The sequence below is a fragment of the Schistocerca cancellata genome, chromosome 9, assembly GCF_023864275.1.
Source record: "Schistocerca cancellata isolate TAMUIC-IGC-003103 chromosome 9, iqSchCanc2.1, whole genome shotgun sequence".
NCBI lineage: Eukaryota > Metazoa > Arthropoda > Insecta > Orthoptera > Acrididae > Schistocerca > Schistocerca cancellata.
Window position 1 is genome coordinate 364,988,845 of NC_064634.1, and position 21,726 is coordinate 365,010,570.

General features: G+C 40.6%; 1 protein-coding gene across 1 annotated transcript in view; it reads left to right on the forward strand.

Annotated features, from left to right (window-relative positions):
* The window catches only part of LOC126100296 (histone-lysine N-methyltransferase SETD1B), a 191,271-nt gene that overhangs the window by 138,564 nt on the left and 30,981 nt on the right, over positions 1-21,726 (forward strand). Inside the window, exons 10-11 of the mRNA XM_049910902.1 lie at positions 4,509-4,741; positions 20,062-20,801. Coding sequence (XP_049766859.1) covers positions 4,509-4,741; positions 20,062-20,801 — 973 coding nt within the window. The remainder of the gene's footprint in view (positions 1-4,508; positions 4,742-20,061; positions 20,802-21,726) is intronic.

Here is a 21,726-nt window from a genome sequence, read left to right on the forward strand (position 1 = left end):
TTTGCTGAAGTCATTTAAACTCTTAACACTGGTTGTTAAGCTTTAAGGGAAAAAATTGAATAAATTGTTTAATTTTTTTGAATTATCTTTTTAATTTTCTTTTATTGCATTGTGCATGCATTCTGGATGACTTACTCTTCTTTTTGACAAAGGAACGTGGCACTGCTCTTGTATTCAGCAGCAATGGGTTTCAAATTCCCTTTGTGGCATCCATATTTCATTTCTCTTTCCGTGTGGCCTTTTTTCACATTTCTTAGATCACATCAAGTTACTGCCCGGATGTTTTCTTTCCTTTCCCCTCCCCTGATGAGAGTTCATAAAAAGCATGATACCTCTTGCTTTATTTTAAATATTTTTTTGTTGGGTTCTATACAAATCAGTGTAGTAATTTAGATTCACGCATAGTTATGTAAAGAAAATGTTTGAACACACATTGCTACTTACCACTCTGTGAATGTTTTGTTTACTACATGAATTTATGGGAGTAGGGTGGTTCTAGCACACTTATTGAGCAACATTTCAATATTTTCTCAGTTCACTGAAAGATACAACTATCCCTAATACAGTTAAAATTATTGTTAAACACTGGGAACTTGCAGGTTGGAATATCAGCAGTAAAAGGGAAAGATAGAATGGTATTTACTGTAAAGATAGCACATTAAATTGCAGACAGGCACAACCGAAAAGACAGTTACACATTACCTTTTCGCCAGAGCCTTCATTATAAAAGGAAACACACATTCACACAAGCAAGCACACCTCATCCGCACATAACCGCCATCTGTGGCAGTTCAGACCTGAGGAATGCAAAGGCTTTGGCCAAAAGCTAATCAGTAAGTGTCTTTTTGTTGTGCCTGTCTGCAACTGAATGTGTGATCCTTACGGTAAGTAGCAAGTATCTTTTCGTTTTATTGTTAAAGTATTGTTAAATATACAGAGAGACAGGTGGACTGATTAGTACTTCCCTTCAGTAAACACGGCTCCCATTAGACCCAATGGACAGACAGAAACATGCACATGCACGCCTAGACCTACAACCCCCCCCCCCCCCCCCCACACACACACACAAAATAATTGGAGAAAATAACATTCTGTTCATGAAGAAAAGTGATTGACGTATTATGCACAGATTCCATAACTGTATAATCTGAAGATGAGCAATGTATGACCAAAAACAATTATGCTTATTATAATATTATGTGTTTTAAAATAAAAAGAATAAAAATGATTAATATATATTTTGCACATTAACATTGGTTGTACTGTGAGTTTGATCTTTTAAATTACTGAATCTTTTGTACACTAATGATCTACATTATATACGTTTCATCTGTTTGATATCAAGTGTCTGCATACCAAAACATTTTTAGGTAATTAAGATATAAACAACAAGGGAAGAGCAAGTGTTCTAATGGTAAACAGAAAAGTTATCACGGACTTTGCCACTATGAATAATAAAGTGATGCAATTATTATTCTAACATTTGATACTAAACTAATGTCAGTACCTATCACATAGTCACATTCCATTTTGTAAGTATATTATTAAAAATTTGAAGGATTTGGTGAATAAATTGACAACATTGTGAATTACATAAAAGTGCGTGAACATTTAACATCTGAAAAACTTTCATTATGGGAGAGGTAAAAAGGGAAATTATTGCATGCATGGAGTATGGAGCAAAAAATAATCTCAGTGTTTTGTGGAAGGTCTCACTGAGCCAAGAATAAACAACAAAAAATAACTTTTTTTCGTGAGGAGAAAATATAAAAACTACAAGCAATATGTGCTGCTTAAAAAAAGGTCAGTAAGTAGTTCAAGAAGATGAGATCAAAATAACTAACATAAAAATGAAAAATAGTTAAAAAAAAGTAGTAAAGGAGTTTTGCTATTTGGGGAGCAAAATAACTGATGATGTCGAAGTAGAGAGGATATAAAATGTAGTCTGGCAATGGCAAAAAAAGCGTTTCTGAAGAAGAGAAATTTGTTAATATCGAGTATAGATTTAAGTGTCAGGAAGTCGTTTCTGAAAGTACGAGGGCAGTTCAATAAGTAATGCAACACATTTTTTTTCTGAAACAGGGGTTGTTTTATTCAGCATTGAAATACACCAGGTTATTCCCCAATCTTTTAGCTACACAACACTATTTTTCAACGTAATCTCCATCCAATGCTACGGCCTTACGCCACCTTGAAATGAGGGCCTGTATGCCTGCACGGTACCATTCCACTGGTAGATGTCGGAGCCAACGTCGTACTGCATCAATAACTTCTTCATCATCCGCGTAGTGCCTCCCACGGATTGCGTCCTTCATTGGGCCAAACATATGGAAATCCGACGGTGCGAGATCAGGGCTGTAGGGTGCATGAGGAAGAACAGTCCACTGAAGTTTTCTGAGCTCCTCTCGGGTGCGAAGACTTGTGTGAGGTCTTGCGTTGTCATGAAGAAGGAGAAGTTCGTTCAGATTTTTGTGAACAATTGTGACAGCACTACCAACAGAGATGTCAAGTTGAGCACTGAGTTGTTTGATGGTGATCCGTCGATCATCTCGAACGAGTGTGTTCGCACGCTCCGCCATTGCAGGAGTCACAGCTGTGCACGGCCGGCCCGCACGCGGGAGATCAGACAGTCTTGCTTGACCTTGCGGCGATGATGACACACGCTTTGCCCGACGACTCACCGTGCTTTTGTCCACTGCCAGATCACCGTAGACATTCTGCAAGCGCCTATGAATATCTGAGATGCCCTGGTTTTCCGCCAAAAGAAACTCGATCACTGCCCGTTGTTTGCAACGCACATCCGTTACAGACGCCATTTTAACAGCTCCGTACAGTGCTGCCATCTGTCGGAAGTCAATGAAACTATACGAGACGAAGCAGGAATGTTTGAAAATATTCCACAAGAAATTTTTTCAACCAAAATTGGCCGAGAAAAAAATGTGTTGCATTACTTATTGAACTGCCTTCGTATTTGTATGGAGTGTAGCCATGTATGGAAGTGAAACATGGTCGATAAAGAGTTTGGACAAGAAGAGGATAGAAGCTTTCGAAATGTGGTGCTACAGAAGAATGCTGAAGATTAGATGGGTAGATCACATAACTAATGAGGAAGTATTGAATAGGATTGGGGAGAAGAGAAGTTTGTGGCACAACTTGACCAGAAGAAGGGATCGGTTGGTAGGACATGTTCTGAGGCATCAAGGGATCACCAATTTAGTATTGGAGGGCAGCGTGGAGGGTAAAAATCGTAGAGGGAGACCAAGAGATGAATATACTAAGCAGATTCAGAAGGATGTAGGTTGCAGTAGGTACTGGGAGATGAAGAAGCTTGCACAGGATAGAGTAGCATGGAGAGCTGCATCAAACCAGTCTCAGGACTGAAGACCACAACAACAACAACAGTTAAAAAAAGTGTGATGACTTGAGCAATGAAGCATTGTTTTGGAAAGTTGTGCACATCATGTTGAACTGGAAATTGAGTTACGGTGCAAAGAAGATACTGAAATATTCGGTAGCTTTTTTATGAATACTGATATGGATTAAATGAAAGAGTTATAACGGTATACTAAAACTGTCAGTTTTACGGGAAATTGACTTAAACAAAGTAGAGGTGCTTTGTTTACTAGTTTAGACAGACAGGTGCATCTGATGATTATCTTGTAGAGCTAATCCTGTCACAAACAAAGGAAAAACGGTTTTTCAGTCAAAGGCTCCAATCAGCTCCACAAATCAGAGATCACTGAAAAGTTCTATAAAATATCTGAGGCATGCAGAAAGTAGGCACATTGTTCAAGACCAGTGAAACATAGTAACCCGCTGTTTAGCAATTAATAGGAAAGTTTTTAAAATAACAACAACAATTGTTGTTATGATAGTTAATCTTGGGGAGTTAGTAGCTAAAGCCAAAGGGCACATTAACAACCATGGAAAAGAAAATCTGCACTGGATGGCTAGCTTAAATTTATATTTATAAAGATATATTTCACAGATTTTCTGTATCAAAAATCATTGAATCACGTGAAACATTCTTCTTTGTGTATCGAAGAAATTTTTAAACTCTGATATGTGACTGTATGAAATACTGACTGTAGGGAAGCATGACATTAGAATTCGAAGCATTTACTATGTGATTGCAGAAGAATGTTAAAATTGAGTGGGTCAACAAAAATGTGAAGCATTGTGTGGTAGAAAAAAGTATGTTGGAAATTTGATGAAGAGGAATGAGCACTTACTATTGAGAATCTAATGGGAAAATTTGACATTAATTTGTGACTGACTAAAACAGTTTTTACACTTTTGACAAATAAATAATCTGCTTTTCACAATAATCTTAAAGCTGATATTTTGAAGTTAAATTCAGTCAGATGTGTACCTTATTTTTTCATTCCTAAAACTAAAAAAAAAAATCATTGCTAGTTGTAATTTCAGATGAAGTAAATGATTGTTATCATTGTATTTTTAGACTTCAGAGCATATACTAACAATAATAAACTGACATGTTCTGACAGGGAGATGTCAGCGAAGATCTCTTCCAGAGGCACTCTGAGAAACCACCCACTATGCAGAGCGAAAGTGAAAAGTCATCAAGTTCCTCCTCATCCAGTTCGTCTTCAGAAAGTTCCGACACTTCGTCAACAGAGAGTGACAGTGAGGATGAGGATGAAGATGGAGAGGAAGAAAGACCTCTTATGTACAGGCGGCGCCTCTTGGAGCTCGATATTGAAGAGTTGGAGAGTTTCAGGTAATTTACTCTAACTGTTACTGATCGAAGCTACAGTCTGTACTTACGGAACTTCAGTCACATATAATACACACTTATTTTAAAACAAGAAAAACAGATGCCTTGAGGAATCCAGACCATGTAGAATAGTTTAACACAATCTGTGATTTATGATTGCAGAGTAATATCGGGCAATCTGAGAACAGAAAAGTTGTGGATTCTGACTTGTTCTTGAGTATTGATGACCAGTATTCAAATATGGTATCTAAGAATGAGCCCTTATTTTATTTGTTCGTCGCTTTTAGCAACAGTTGTTGGTTGAACTCAGAAAAGTTCTTGCTTCTTAGATATGTAGTCATTGCATTGACGTGTGTTTCCAGCTGCCTCTTGCTATGGGAATTTTTGCAGTAACTTTCAGTTTTTTGCTTCTTGTATAAAAAACAATGTTACATTGAAATATGTATTAAAAACAGTATTGGAAGGTGCTTTCTTTATATTTGAATTAACGTAACAATTTCACTATGGATTTTTCCATTAATTAAATAAAAAAATGGTGGAAACGCATTAAATTAAGTTCTAAAATTTCTTTACCCTGCGCGAACGCGCGCGTGCGCGCGCACACACACACACACACACACACACACACACACACACACACACACACACACACACACACACACACACACCCCAGATGGACACATGTGCCTCATCTGTGTCAGCACAGAAAGGTATCCGATACATATGTAAAGGTCAGTCGCACAGTCTGTTCCTTAAACGCTCCTTAAGGCTGGAATTCCCCCCCCCCCCCCCCCCCACCCAAATACCAAATAGCCTTACCATAAAAATCCCAAAATTCCTTGCTCTGGATCCCATCCCTCCTTCCACAATGACCTTCATATTTTAAAATTCCGCCAGTTCCTATTCCATGTAAACACGGCACTATAGAAGAAAATCTCCATGGCACAGACATCTCAGAACCACCTCTACTCCCTCCTCAAGATACTGTTACTGTGCAGTCCCAGTTACTTATGTCAGATCCTAAATTGTAACCCGTGCCTTTTCAACTCCTGGAATAGCTCTCCAGACACCAACTCCACGAATGACCAAACTTGTTGACATCCTGCTCCCAACATGGATCATCTCTGCTGATCAGTACTTATCCTATCCCCATTGAATCCCCTCGTCAACTGCTCATAGTACCTAGGCCCTTCCTTGCTAATTTTTTCCACATCCTCCAATACTACTTCGTAACATTCAGCTGAACTCAAAACCTAAAGAAACTCAAGAACACTGTTGTCATTCTACCCAACAAAAACCTCAGTCCTACAATCCTATCCAGAGGCCTCACCTTATCCCTGCATCAAAGTTCAACCATGCTGGACTCATCAGAGATCTGTTGTCTTCCTCCTAATTCCTACAGTGGAAACACTTCCTTTCTACCAATCTCTCCACCCAGGCCAACCTAGTTCAACACTGAACCTTGCCTGTTCCAGACCTTACCCCCATCCAGCCACACTCCTCACCCCCTTCCATTTAACCACTTCCTGCTTACTGTCTAGGCATTTCTTACCTCCTGTTTGTCTGCACCATTCTTCCCCAGGTCCTTTCCCAAGAACACAAACCTCTCAAAAGAAGAAAGAAAACCACTCGCAGCCTCAAGACAGGCCAAGATTTAATCATTCTCCATGCAGACAAACACTCCATCAGTGTCGTGAAGATGTGCAGTGACTACCTAATAGAAGTTATCTGTGAACTGTGTGGCTGCTCCACCTAAAAATTCATCCATAGTAATCTCATCCCAGAAGTCCAACATAATCTCCAGTCCCTTTTCAAATTCTTAGGACTTTCCCAGAATCTCTCTCTTGACTTCATCTCCCTCCTTACCTCAACGACCTGTCACACACCTACATTCTACAGACTTCCCAAAATCTGCAAACCAAATAATCCTGGATGCTCCATTGTAGCTGTTTGCTGTGCTCCCACCTGAAAGAATCTCCACTCTCGTCGACCGACACTTCCAACCAGCTGCCTGTAGTGTAGCCTCGGACGTCATAGATACAAACCACTTCCTTCATCAACTCTTAACCATCGCCATCCCATTACCACCTGCACCCCTACTCATAACTATCAATGCTGCCTCCCTATACACTTACATCCCTCATGCCCGTGGCTTTGCTGCTATTAAACACTACCATACTAACATCCTTCAAATTCCAAACCTGCTATCTCACTCCTTGTGTACATCATGAATCATATCCTCTCACATTAATATTTCTCCTTTGGGTGAAAGATACATACAAACAAATCCACGCCACAGCCATTACAGCCAACTGGTATAAATATATGCCAACCTGTTTAATGGCCTTCTGGGGCAAACATTCCTAGGTCCCAAACCTGAAACCCTTTGTCTAATTCAGATTAATCAGTTATCTGGACCCAGGACCAAAACACCCTATTGTCATTCCTACACAATTTCAACACTTTTTTTTTTTTTTTTTTTTTTTTTTTAAAAAAAAAGGGGTTGTGAGCCCCTCCACACCCATGTCAGTATGGTGACCATCACAAAAGTTCTACCATTGCCTCTATGATTTTTAGTATTTATCAAAGAGTTCACATGATACAGATCTTTGATGTTGTCCATGCATTTGGATAGGAATATCCTGTAACACGGGTTCATCAAGGTGATAAAAGGTGATTGCAAAGCAATTGAAGGGTAGCAGGTTTAAAGGCAGAGGTGGAAAAAGTGCCAAGGTTAGTGCCAACGGAAAAAAAAAACCTCTGCAACAATCTTGACAGGTAGTAAGAGCGGTAGTGGGTTTCCTTGCTTGCTGCAACAGATCATGTAAGGGTAAGGTTATGGTTAGTTTGTGGGTATTATGCAAAGCTCAGTACCAGTGTTGTAGCTTAGGTTCATTATAAAGAGTATCATTCTGTATTGATATGAGGTACTCCTGATGCTGGGCACCGATAATGTCTCCTGGGCCGGCTGCAGCATCTGAGTACCTGTAACATGCTGAAGTTGTCGTATCAGTGGTCAGCTGGTCATAAAATTGATTGCACAGTGTGTAATGTTAGGCAAGTTCTGTTTGTCTTTAATATGTAAATTGGCTTTGCTGCTACAACCAGTTGGGTGGCTGTAGGTTCAGCTGACAGTGCCAGTCAGCTTTGCTGAGATGCAGGGGTGGCCCACTATCTAGTATTTCCTAGGGTTTGGAAATATCGTAGGTCCGGGACATACACAGAGCAGTCTCAGTTGTAGTGGGGAGATGGGTAGTTTCCACATGACCCGTGTTCACGTTTAGTGGTTTTGGTGTTTCCTCATCGTTTATTGCTCTCACATCAAACGAAAACAAAATGAATTTCTGTGGCCAGGAGCTATGAAGTGAATTAAAATACATTCACATAATTATGGAAGGCTCAGATTTTAATTTATTTCCATCTTTCTAACAGTCAAGCATTAATCACCTTGAAGAACAATGAAGTTATTTTTGTCGGTTTGCTAAAGAAATTTGGCTTTTATTAATCTTTCCCACTGAGGCAGTCAATTTATTTGAAATGAATTATTTAAGTTAACAGTATTGGCTAGTTTCAACTGTTCGCTACATTTCAAGTGCACATTTTCATCTTCTAGCATGTATGGCATTATGCCATAATAAAGAAGCAAACGTAAGATAATACGGTACTGGCACTCCGAGAAAATTTACATCTGAACTTGGACATACAAATAAGCCAAATCATGGATTTTAGTATGGTTCACGAAATTTCGATGTATTTGGAGTGAAATTTTGATGCTCTTAGAGTATACTCTGATGTCTTGTTTCTTCAGAGTCATAATGTAAGATCTTTTAATGTTTTACACATATGAGCATACGGGATTCCTGCGTCATCGTAGCTGAGCAAGCGCGGTGGCGCGCGTTATCTGGCGCTCTCTGGCAACTGATCAAACGAACCTGTTCGTAACAAATCACAGGAAAATATTGTGAATCGTGGTTTGAGAAGCATTACTTTCAGAGTAAATTTCCTTTTATGCAAGATGATCTATATGCGAGAATGTATGATGAATTTCGTAAATCACAGAGCGTCTGACTCTCATTTAAAAATCAACTCTTTGAGGACGACCATTTAGAAGAACTTCGAGTCCAGATGATCAGCTATTTATGTCATTATTAAAACTTTTACTGGCACATTTGTGTGATGTATGTTAAAGCGTAACGTGGTCAAAAAAGATAAGTATTGTATGTGAAAGCTTACCTTCTCTTGCAGCTTATTAATCTTAGAGACCAGTGTTATATGTGGAAGTTTTTCTTTTCTTGTAGCAGCACTATGTATATTAATTTAAACCATTAACTTTTCCTATTTGTGTGTTCGCTCTACTTAGCAGTGATGTTGCTGTTGGCTGACTACATCATGTATCCTATGCTCTGAATACTCGCCGTCATCGGCTGGCTAGATCATATGACATTAGCTATGACTAGCTTACAAAAGCGCATCGCAATATCGATTTCAATGCTTTGGAAAGTAACATGCAGTATTTGGTGGAATTTGAATTTATACTTTCATAATACGAAAACATGAAGTGTACATGTTGGTGCACATTAAAAATCTTTCCAAAACATGTTTTTTTCCCCTGAGTTTAATTTTCTAAAATGCCTGGAAATTCTATGCCAGTGTATAAAACCATAACGATTCAAAGGATTGATAAGTTTTGCAGTTTTGAGGAAAAGTATACTGTCACTTAACGTGGAAAAAGTGTATTTTCGTGTGGGAGAAAGTGTATTTTTAACTGGGAAAAATACGGGAATTTTTTTTCCGTGTCCACGTATACATCTTAGTTTAGCATCTCCGTAATGCTCTCTCACCAGCTAAAGGATTCCGTGATGAAACGCACCGCTCTTCATTGGATCTTCTTTATCTCCTCTATCATTACTACCTCATAGGGATCCCAGATAGATGAACAATACTCAAGAATTGGGTGAACAAGCATCTTATAAGCCACTTCTTTTGTGGATGAGTTACATCTCCTTAAGATTCTTCTGATTAGTATGAGTCTGGTGTGTGCTTTTCCCACTATCTGTTTTATGTGGTCATTCCACTTAAGGTTGCTCTATATAGTTAAACCTAGATATTTTATGGCAGACGCTGTGTCCAGCTGTTTGTCATCAATTGTGTAGCTGTAGAGTAATGGATTTCTCTTCTTATTTGTGTGCTATATGTTGTGTGTACCTGACTTTATTGTGGAAATTTACTGGGTGTGTGTGTGTTGTGTTGTTATTTGTCTGCAGTGTTGCTGTTTGTGTAGTTATTTTGGTCTAAGAGTGAACAGACTGCCTTGCATTTGTTGACGTTTAACTTAAAACACTGCTGTTCCAACAAAGACTCAGCAATTCTGAGTGTTGTCTGAAATCATGAATTGATGTTTAATGTTTTCCACTCCTGCACTAGGATGGCATTTCATCCATGTAGATGGCAACCATTGTGTTTTCTTTAGTTCAGATATCATTAATGTAGAGATTAAACAAGGCAGCTCCCAGGATGCTGCCTTGGGATACTCCAGCTCGTATATCATGTGATGTTGATTGTTTGCCCAGACTCAGGCCATCTTTTGGTTGGGTATAAATGTATGAGGTATACAAGTCCATCGAGGAAACTAATTTCGATGAGTTTTCAAATGAGGCTGTTATGCCAGAGATGTTCAAAAATCTTTTTGATGTGTGGGCATACAGCCCCCTTTGCTTTCTTGGTGTTGTAGCCATTTGTTATATGATAAGCTACGGAAAGGAGGAGTTATTGCTCTGGCCTCCGGGTGTCATTAGTGTCAGTGCCTAGTGGGTTGTTGTAGGATTACATTTTCAACAGTCATGCTGAGCGAGTGCAGTTTTGTAGGAGGGAGTGATCTTTCCCAGGCTTCCTGAACATCAGGACTGTGACTGCTCTCCAAAAGACAAGGAAGTGTTGGTGTCATGGGATGGCATTGGTGATGTGTGTTAGGTATTCTGTGGCTTTATCTTTGAACTTTGGAGGTTTCAGTTTTGAATGCCATTGGAACCAGGAGCTTTCCTAGCGATGGTGTGCTTAATAGCGCATGTGATTTCGAGTGTAACAGCACACCTAATTTCATCATGCAAGGGCGGGCTACAAGGTGTGTAACCTCCTGATCAGTTTCAGGTGTGAATACAGGTTTCGATGGAACCAGATTTGGTGTGAATGATGCTGCAAGTGTTATGGTCATAAGCTATGCCTTCTCCTCTGTGGATTATGCAGGGCTGTTTGGCCATGTAGTGTTTCTCCTTGGTGAAGTGACAAGTAAATTTCCACATTCCAGGATGAGTGCTGTCCAGCCCAGGGAGTTTTTGATGGCACTGTGTGACTTTAAATGTTTGTATTTTCTCCTATATAGTACAGTGGAGCCTGTTAACGAACAGTTTGTATGACGAGTGCCTGGTGCGCTGCCAGTGTGCACTGCCCGTATCTCGTGAGACAGTTTCTCATTGAGATAAGGCACAGGATTTAATGGGACAGGGCCGTTGAGTGGTGGTGTGGTGTGGTGTAAAGACTGGAATGGTGTCGATCATTGCATCCTGGACAGCAGCTATGAGTGCTTTGACATCTGCATCAGTTTGAGCTGTGCACGTAAGTTCGTGTGTCTGGAATACGACTATCAAGTGTTTCTTTGAACAGAGCCCAATTCATGTGCTTGCAGTTTTGTATCCGGCATTGTTCTATGCTGTGCGGTGTTTCTTCCATGTGCAGTATTACAGGCATGTGGTTTGAGGGCATATCATTACTACCTCAATGTTGAGTGTAACTGCAACGCCCCTGATGAGTGCCATGTCTACCACATCTGGCCTCTGTCCACTGTGATAGGGTACGTACATTGGATCAACAGGCACTAGTGTAATGTAGTTTCAGCCTAGTGTATGTTCAAAGTTTTTTGCCATTGGAGTTTCACCTCCAAGAATTCCAGTCAGGGTGTTTTGCATTACGATCTCCTGCAGTGATACCCATGGTGCAGTGTTATATATTGTGCTGATATCCCATGTTATGATGTGGTTAGGTGGATTGTATAGCGATATCATTAGTATAGGCCTGAAGGGCACGGCCTCCAAAATTTTGAGTTCAGAGAGTTCTTTTCCTAGTGCATAATGATTGCTGTTCTACCTCCTTCCTTGCCATCCTGTCGGCAAGTAAGATAGCTGCAGGAGTCTGATAAATGAAGTTGTTTGTGGGGTTTAAGCTTCATTTTGTTCATGAGCAATCCAGATATCCTTCCTCTCTATGAATGTGACTAATTCAATAGTGTTGTTCGAATGTTGGTGATCCCATATGCGTTCCAGAACAGGATCTGTGTCAGTGTTAACGTTTTTTGCATGAGGGGCTGTTATCCATTAGAGAGTGAGAGGAGTGTGCTGAAGGAGTTTGTTATGACAGCTCAGTGCTGGTCGGATGTGGCCACAATGAGCTGTGTGCCGAGTGTGATGATGAAACCAAAGACCTTCATGGACCTGAGTCAATGTGTAGTTGAGAAATAATTTCTCGATTATTCCTCCAATACCATGTTTCTGTTGGCCTTTGCGTTAGTGGATGTGTTATTGGATGCTTGTTTGTTTTGGCGTGATGTATAGGCAGGCTTCGGTGTTGGTTTTGTGGGTTCATTTTGTTGGCACCCATGTTATAGTTGTGGTGAGGGCGAGTGTAGTGTGCATTGGGGTTTGACTCTCTGAGCTGTGTGCCTGCATTTTGTTGGTGTGGTTGTTGTGGGGTAGGAATGTTCCTACGTTTGATAGGATATTGTTTGACTCCTTTCTTCTGCTTCTCTGAGGTAGTGGTTGCCCATGTGTAATATGTAATATTTTTGTGTGTTGTGTAGTCCGAAATTCCGGGGCAGGGCTGTGTTGTTGTGCTCTGGTTCTAGTCTCATGATTGGTGTGGTTGCAGTGGCTTGTGTTGTCTGTACAGACTATATGTCTGTTGCTGTATTGGCTGTGAGTCTGCAGGGCCCTGAAAGTCTTCTGCTCCTCACTTGCCATTGGTAGAGTTCTAGCAACAATACCAGTGAAAAGGAGACTCAGCTCCTCAATCGTTGTGTGTGTGTGTGTGTGTGTGTGTGTGTGTGTGTGAGGGGAGGGGGGGGGGGGCGGAGGACTTTGGAGCTGTTATGATGCTTGCTTTGTTATCTTTAGTGTTTTTGCATCTCGGGCCTCTATGCAGACAATGCACCCTGCATTACTGGCCCAGTGTGGCCCACTGCAGTTGGCTCATTTGTGTTCATTGTTTATCACTGTATGCACTTCTGGGATCTAATAGCTGCCAGTGTATTTACAGTAGCAGGGTGCCAGACCACTGTGTGTGGCCAGATTTCCAAAATTCTGAGAGCAGTGGCGTTATTGGGGGACTTGTGGTGGGTTGTGTATTTCTACAGTCATGACTATCTGAGGGAAGAGCTGTACCTTCAGCAGGTCGCAGCATCTGGCCATGTCAGATAGCTCCACCAATTAGTTGAATATGTTTCTGTGTGTTCAGAACCGTGTCATGCGGCTTGCACTTACATATTCTCAGCCAAGGGCGACAAGTTCTCCTTGTACTGTTTCATTATGAGTTCGTGAATCCATTCCCGTCATTATGTACTGTTGAGTTTTGTCATCAGCAGTTCTGTACATGGCTTATTCAACATTGCATCTCTCTAGGAAGCTTATTAGGTTTGTGTACCCAGCCTCGGTAGATATATGTAGTGCAGCATGATCCACTGATAGTTTTGAGTAAGATGTTGTTGGTCTGTATCTCTCCATGAATGATTTGTTTTGAAGACTCAGGTCTCAATATTTGTGTATGATGACTGGTGCAAATCCAGTCTGTGTAGGTGTGCTCTGCATAGCTGTTGCTGTGTTGTTGTTTGGGGCTGCTACAGGACTGTTTCTGTTGTCCCTTGTGTTGTTGTTGTTGTTGCTGCTACTAATGATAGGTGTAGTAGGTGTTAGCAACAATGCCCCACCATTGCCAAAGGCGTTAGTGGCTCTCTTGTTTGTGTGTTTATTTTTGTTTGCATCTGGGACCTCCCAGCTGCAGTGATCCATCACTGTGGTACTGTTCCTTGACTGGTAATTCCGGCTGTGGTAACTCCGGTTCCATTACCTTCAGCTCTTGTAATTCTAGCCCCCAGTAATTCCACTGGGTCAAGATAGAACATGTCTCACATTCACGAATGAGATTTTCACTCTGCAGCGAAGTGTGCGCCAATATGAAACTTCCTGGCAGATTAAAACTGTGTGCCAGACCGAGACTCGAACTCAGGACCTTTGCCTTTCGCAGGCAAGTGAAGGCAAAGGTCCCGAGTTCATGTCTTGGTCCGGTACACAGTTTTAATCTGCCAGGAAGTTCCACGTTTCATATCACTGGTATTGTGACTGTATGTTCTGTTGATGTTTTCGTAGTGTCACTGCCACTTGTCAGTTGATAAATGATCTCCTGATGATTGCTAAGAGGACAGTTATACTGATGGGTACAATGATATCTACTGCCTCTTGTGCTCCCTTCGTCATGCTGCAGGTTGTACGGTAAAGTTTGCGATGCTTTGGTTTACCGTCTCTCCAGTGTAAGGATTCTGTATTTAGGGAGTCATGACATGTTTGCTTTTCTTTGGAAAGGGAAAAAAAAATGTGAACCTACAGAAGCGGGAAGTGTTAAACCTATTGATGCAAGGGAGTGCGGAAAGAAGAAAAAAACCTACAGTGCACAGGGTGATGCGATGTGAATGTTCCCCTGACACTGAAGTCCCCGAACAAAGAATGGGTGATTCCTGCTGGAAATTTGCAACTGAAGTTGTGGGAGCTTTGAGTCAAAGACTTTTCCATCTGAACAGTGGAGAGCATCAATGGATTAATTACAAGTTCTCTTGTGACTAGTGCCTCTTCGGTTTATTTGCAACACTTACAGCATCCTCTGGCAGCTACGCCTCAGAGCAGTGATAAACACATGTTGGCTGCTTCATGCCGACTCAACTTCAATGCCTTCTACCCAATCACCTTAACCTCATCCTCCTCAACCCAACTTGCCTACCTCCATCCATATCGAGCCTGCTAACTACCAACACTACCTGCATTTCAACAGCAGTCACCCATTCCACACCAAAAAATTGCCCCCATTTAGCCTGTTGATGCATGTATGGAGTATCTGCAGTGACTAAAATTCCCTTGGCAACTAGACTGAAGGTCAGTAAGGTCTTTACAGGCAGGCACTACCCTTCAAACTTAGTCTGCAAACAGATTTCTTGTTCCATATCCTCACAGCCCCAAGAACAAAGGAATGCACCCTCATTGCCTAATATCAACCCAAACTGGAACAGTTGAGTCATGTCCTTTCACAGGGACTATCTTTCAGGATGCCCAGAAATGGGGAACGTCGTACTCACAATCCTTCGCCCCACTCCTAAAGTGGCACCCTGCTGCCTACCGATCTTCCATGGTGTCCTGGTCTATTCCTATGCCAGTCTCACTCCCAACCTCTTGCCATGGGGTCATATCACTGTGGAAGACGCAGGGGCAAGACCTGCCTGATTCACTCTTTCAGCACATAAATTACATTCCTATCACAGGCTTATTCTGTTTCATCAGAGGAAGGGCTATATGTGGAAGCAGTCACATCATATACTATTTACTACTTTCTGCACAGGATTTCATGGGGGCATGATCAAGAATGGATGGCCACTGAGGCAGAACACACTGCTAAGCACAGCATGCTCAAGTTCTGTGGCCGCTTCACAAACAGTGCCACATGGATCTTTCCTCCAGCCCCATCTTTTCTTAACTATGCAAATGGGAATTATCCTTTCAAAACTTCCATAATCATCAAGGCGTCAATCTCTGCTAACACACTGACCCACATGCTGTATCCAAAAGTCTTCCTTTCCCGTCCTGTCACCACCTCCCAATCCATGCCTTCATGTTATCATCATTGTGCGCCGCATGAACTCATCTGGTATGTGGTACCTGTGTGTTGTGTTACTATCCCGCACACATGTTGGTGCCTCCTCTCGCATTTCTACCTTACACGCTGGCTGCCTCCTCTTGAGCTGCCAGCTACCCCTCCCCAATCCCTCCTTCTGCTTCCACCTCTTTCTCCTTCTCCCCACCTCAACTAATACAATCCCTTACAAAACTCTACCTTTCAAACTGTAATCCTGGCACTGTGTGGTCAGCTGACACACTGTAACTAAAAAGGCACCTCTCTCTCTCTCTCTCTCTCTCTCTCTCTCTCTGCCTGTCTGTGTATATGTGTGTACGCGCATGCACGCACATGTGTGCACTCGGGTATATATGCTCTACATCATTAAAGGATTCAACTGAAGGCTAGCATGTTTTCATTTTTTTGTGTGCCTATCGATAATTACAGAGTTGTTCTAAGTGATGGACCCATTTCCAAAAATTCACTTGTATTAAAGTATTAATCCAAAATGAACAAGCTTTATGCCAATGAAAAGAGGAAGTTTCAGAGTTTTTGGTGGATAGGCGGTGATGGTGCCAGAAGCGGCCAGTAGAGTTCACGTGTCAGTAGGCCCATCATTCCATTTCCCTGTCAGTTTTGAGTGAGATGGAGACTGTGGAGCATGTTCTTGAGTTCGCAAAACGTGAGTCACAAATTGCAGTGCAGCAGGCATGTCGTATATAATTTGGTATTCATCCACCATTTCGTGGAAGCATTAACCATTGGTTTAAGCAGTTTAAACAGACTGGGAGTGTGTGCAAAGGAAAAAGCACAGACCGACTGCATGTGTCAGAGAATGGTGTCCGGCGGATTCAAGAAAGTTTTTTGCACAGTCCCAGTAAGTCTACCAATAGAGCCATTCGAGAACATGGAATACCCCAACCAACTGTATGGAAAGTTCTGAGACGGCGTTTGCTGCACAAACCGTACTGATTACAACTTGTGCAGGCTCTCAATCCCAATGACAAAGAGAAGCGTCTCACATTTTCTGGTAATGTGCTAGCAAAGATGGAGGTTGACGCATTTCTAAAGCATGTAATTGTTAGTGATGAAGCGAAATGTCAACACACACAATGTTCATATATAGGGTTTGGAAAATCCACATTCACCATTGCAACACGAAAGAGACTCACCGAAGATCAACGTGTTGTGTGTCGTATCTTGTACAAAGGTTTAATCACCATTTTTCTTTGTGGAAAGGACTTAACAGGATTCACGTACCTGGACATGTTGGAGTAATGGCTGTTCCCTCAAGTTAGGGGAGATTCCCAGGACTTAATTTTCCAACAGGATGGAGTTCTGTCCCAATGGCACCGTGAAGTATGAGGCTTTTTGAATGATTCAGTTTTGTTGCCATGTTACAATTTGCTTCTTTTGCCAAAATACACCAGATTTTACACAATGTCACCTCACTAACTTGTTGTGCAGACACAGTTGTTTATTAAGTGAGGAACTGAGGACAAGTAAGGTCAGTAGCCTATGGAGAAAGCACATCTTCGGTACAAAAATAAATGTGTAATGACTTCACTTATGTTGTTCCAAAACTCACGAACTCACGGCAATTCCCATTTCAACAGCTATAGATTGGCCTTAAAAATTACATGTTTCACCAAATAAGTCTTTAGTTTGTTGAACAGCATGGTTGATAATGAAGCTTTGTGTATTAACCATATGGCAAAATACTCTCCTCCTTGCATGCTGTCATTTGCCATAATCTTGTTTGAATACGTCAAACTATCTATGAGATATCAGGAATGTTACAGATATTTCATTCTGGCTTTTTCACTGCCGTGTGCAATTCCAAATTAGTGCGCTATGTAAAATCAGTTCTTTCGAGATTGGTGACTCTCTGGCTAAAGGAAAAGTCAAGATGTTAGCTAAATTTCTTATACAGCAGCACAGGGTGTTATATGTACCAAACACAAAATCATAGCAACCCCTCCTTTTCATTGCAAACTTTTTCAAATTTCGAGCATTGTCTTATTTAAATGCAGATATCTCAATAACTGTGACTGGTAACCAAATGACAGGCACTTCATCGTGAAGCTGACATATAAAGCTATATATAAGTGACATAAAAATGAAAATTTTGTGCTGAATGTTTTCTGTAAAACCATTTGAGAAAGATTGCAGGGTGTATGCTTTGATTTTGCCAGCTCAGTGCATCACCAACCAGCTAGTGGGCAAACAAAGGTGACCTCCACTACTGAACAAACAATTGAACTTGCCCAGCACTGTGGATGAAAATTCTACACTGCACATGGGCCACCATGTCCTGCACAGGCCTAACAACACATGAAGTTCATTCCTTTGTACTAGGGTAACAGCTACATCAGGAAAGTTTCAGAAGATGCTACATGCCACATTTCAGCAGAACTGTTTCCAATGACATATGTACAAGAATGATAGGTACCATTGGTTCTGGGAAGGGCAAGTTTCACTTTCATGTCATCACTTGAAAATGGCTAATATATGATTGATTGGAAACTTTCTTGTCATAGTCTTCTGGCAACCTATTTGTGGTCTGGTATGTGAAATGCATGAATGGATGTTTTCCAGGAGCATCCAAGCCAGTCTTGATTATGTACTACAGCATTTAGTGGCTTTGAGCTCAGCTTGATTGAAGTTCATTTTTTGTGTTTATCAAAGATCAGCTGCTTTATACAAACAGCCCTTGAAATTATTAGTGATGCTATATCATTTGCTAGGGGTATTTCTGTTCAGCACACTGTTTGTTGACACATTTCTCTATCCTTGTTTCACACAACAATGTGTCAGTCACTACTATGAGGATGACGTAAGAGTGGCCATCACACAGCAGTTTTAAATTTTATTCTGGGAAATGTGTGCGTGATTTTAATGTACATAATTCTCATATGAGTTCTCTGCCATTTCAATAACACAATTACATTTTTGTAGTGCATTGTTTGAGCAAAATGACATGTCTTCCACACCAAAGAGATGAGATGGGGATTCGTCAGTGGCTGCAATGTGTATGAAGCAGTGATAAGTGCCAGCCTGAGGTGGTTGAACTCACCAACGGGTTCAGAGAACTTGGTTCTTTCTCGTATTCTATGTAGAATCTAGTGAACCAGTTCTGGTCATCCTAAGGAAGCTGCTAAAGATGAGACAGGCACAAACTACTCTTTCATTCTGTTAACAGTGCTCATATCAGTGCAGCACTGGGCTCTGCATTTATCTACAGGCAACAAGACCGTGTTGATTAAGGGAAAGTTCAGCTTTGCAATGTTGAGGATTAAACAAGTTCACTTAGTTTGAGAAAGGTCGGATATGATAACTATTTTGGGTTGTTACAAGGTGAAGACTAATGTCCACTAATTGTGAGGGGAAAGATTTAGCACTGAGCTGTTGTGTCAAATTAAAACTTGGTGACAGACAAGGATTTAAACTTATGTACTTGGCTTACAAGATCAGTGCCTTTCCAGAAGCGTCATCAAAGCCTCGCAGGCTAACTCAGAGATTCATGCTGCCACTAGATGCCCTCTATTCATATATTCCAAACAGTACAGGTAGTCTTCTGCTCTGCGGTGTGTTTAGCGCTCCTAGGAGAGAGGATATATCATTTAGGGTGTGATTGTACCACAATCTTGTAGCTAATTAAGGGCATCTGTCATTGAACTCTCATAACTAGCTAAAATGGTGTACTGTTAAGCCTCAGTTGGATGAAGACAAGTGCAAGGGTTTGAGTCCTTGACTGGCATAACTTTTATCAGAAAAGTTCACTGCAGCAAATCCTAGTGAAGAAAGAGGTAACTTTGTGTATAATAGTCCAGTTGCCTTATGCAGGTTTTTATTTATTTTGGAATGATTTCATACAAATGCACAAATAACTGTTGTGTTAAGTCCAAAGCAACAGTAGATTCTGCTTTACTGAGACTTGTGCATAAATCTAGCATTTTAACAAAAGTTAAATTTTTTTACAGGAAGCCAACCCGGTGTGTCAAACTCTGAATAAAATATTTTATGTATATCTTTCGAGCATAGTAAAATGGGGTTTGTTAGCTTAATTTGTTTTGTTTCATACAAATATATTGAATATCTTCTGGTTTAACTTTGTTATAACTGTGTAATAAAATAGTCAATTAATTGTCGGCATATATCAGTTTTGTTGAGAAATAGGTGTGTCTACATCTGTAAAAATCAGAATCTTATTGCTAATGATTCAGAAATCAATTATCAGCAAATTCTTGTATATAATTCTTTACTAACCTTTAAAATTATTTATCTGTGAAATCTTAATGTTTTCATTATGTAGCTAAAAATTTAAACCCAACTATTTTGTGATTATGTAATGTCACTTTTTCATGCATGCCAGTGTAATGAATCTTTCTTAACTTTCACAGTAAAGCGAGGACACCTGAGCGCAGTGAAACTCCTATTCCCCCTGACAGTCTCAGTGATACAGAAAGTGGATTTGGAGTTGCGGGACTTGAGGATGTGAAGCCTGCACTTGAGGAAATTCCTTTGCCAGCGAGTGTTGCTGTCCCCACTTCTCTCAGTCCGTTGCACAAAATGGAAATGCACAGCACTGTTGATTCTGCTGCAGCAGAAGCACTCATGGCTCTGGCTGGTGGTGAATCCATCATCCTGAAGACTGCAACAGACACAGGTCCACCTACAGTATTGAATGGAGGTCTTCCACCTGAAGATACATTTGCAGAATTGTCATCACCTCCTGACATCACGGCTGAACACTCCTATAGCTTACCACCCAGGCGTGAACCTTCTGCCTCTCCGCTTAGTAGTGATGAAACACCGAGAGGTGCTAAGCGGCCATTGTCTCGACCTCCGCTTACTAATCATGCCACTTCAGTTGAAAATGAACTGCCTCCAGCTTCCAAAAAAGCTCGAAAATCTAAGTTTGAGGAGCTTATGAACGAGACTGCATATGTTAAACCTGTTACTAAGGCTGTTGTGTTCTCCAAGCGGGACATTATTGGAGAAATGACTGTATTGTACGAGTTTTTAACACGTGGCATTGACAAGGAAGATATACATTATTTGAAACGCAGTTATGAGGCAATGTTGGCTGATGATGCTCAGGGATACTGGCTGAATGATACTCACTGGGTTGATCATCCTGATATCCTTTCTAGACTTTACTATAGTTTTATCATTGATTGCATTGTAAATATATTTTCATATTGTTGTTCTTCAGTGTCTTGTAGTATCAAGTATATATCATTCTTCTACACTGGTGTTGTTATGCTCTTGGAAGTATGTCCTATGTATGTACGTATTGGATATCAAGAAATTCTAATGTATTAACAGCCATCAACATTTTTCTTAATGGCATTTTAGCTATGTGGTTTTTATTTCAAAACTTATGTACAATCTCAATCTCTGTCTCTGTACTGTTGTCCTGTTAAACACACAGTATAAAAATGTCTGAAATCACTTCCTGCTCCATAGTGAAACATGAGTATGGAACACAATTAAAAAGTGTGTGTGTTGGGTGGGTGGGTGGGGGGGGGGGGGGGGCAGGAAACAGGATGTTTTTCACAAGCTTACAGAAAAATATCAGCTTTGAACTTTTCTGTGGAATTGTGCTTGCTAAAGCTAAGAGGGTTTTGAAAACACAGCATGTAGCTGAATCAGTAGTGTTGTTGAACAGTTATTCATTACAGTCTGTGGATCGAGAGTTCAAATCTCAGTTTGATCGTTCCTGTTTTATATTCAATTTGGCATACCTATATCTTTTAAATGTAAAATTAGTCACATATATCCTAATTAACACATACCTAATCAATACTTTTAATAAAAAATGCACATCTTCTTGTTTCTTCTTATATATTGCACACAAAGTTCCAGTTTTCATTGTAAATATAAACTCTTAATTATCCATATTTTATAATAGACTGTCTGTAAAGATAGTTCAAATAAAGAACACATAACAAATTAAATTTTTAGGACAAAAATGAAAAACCAAATACTCTTCATTTAGACTTTGTCCGTTGTTTTGTACCACAGATGTCGTCTCTTAAGAGCCACAGTAGGAAGTGTTGTGG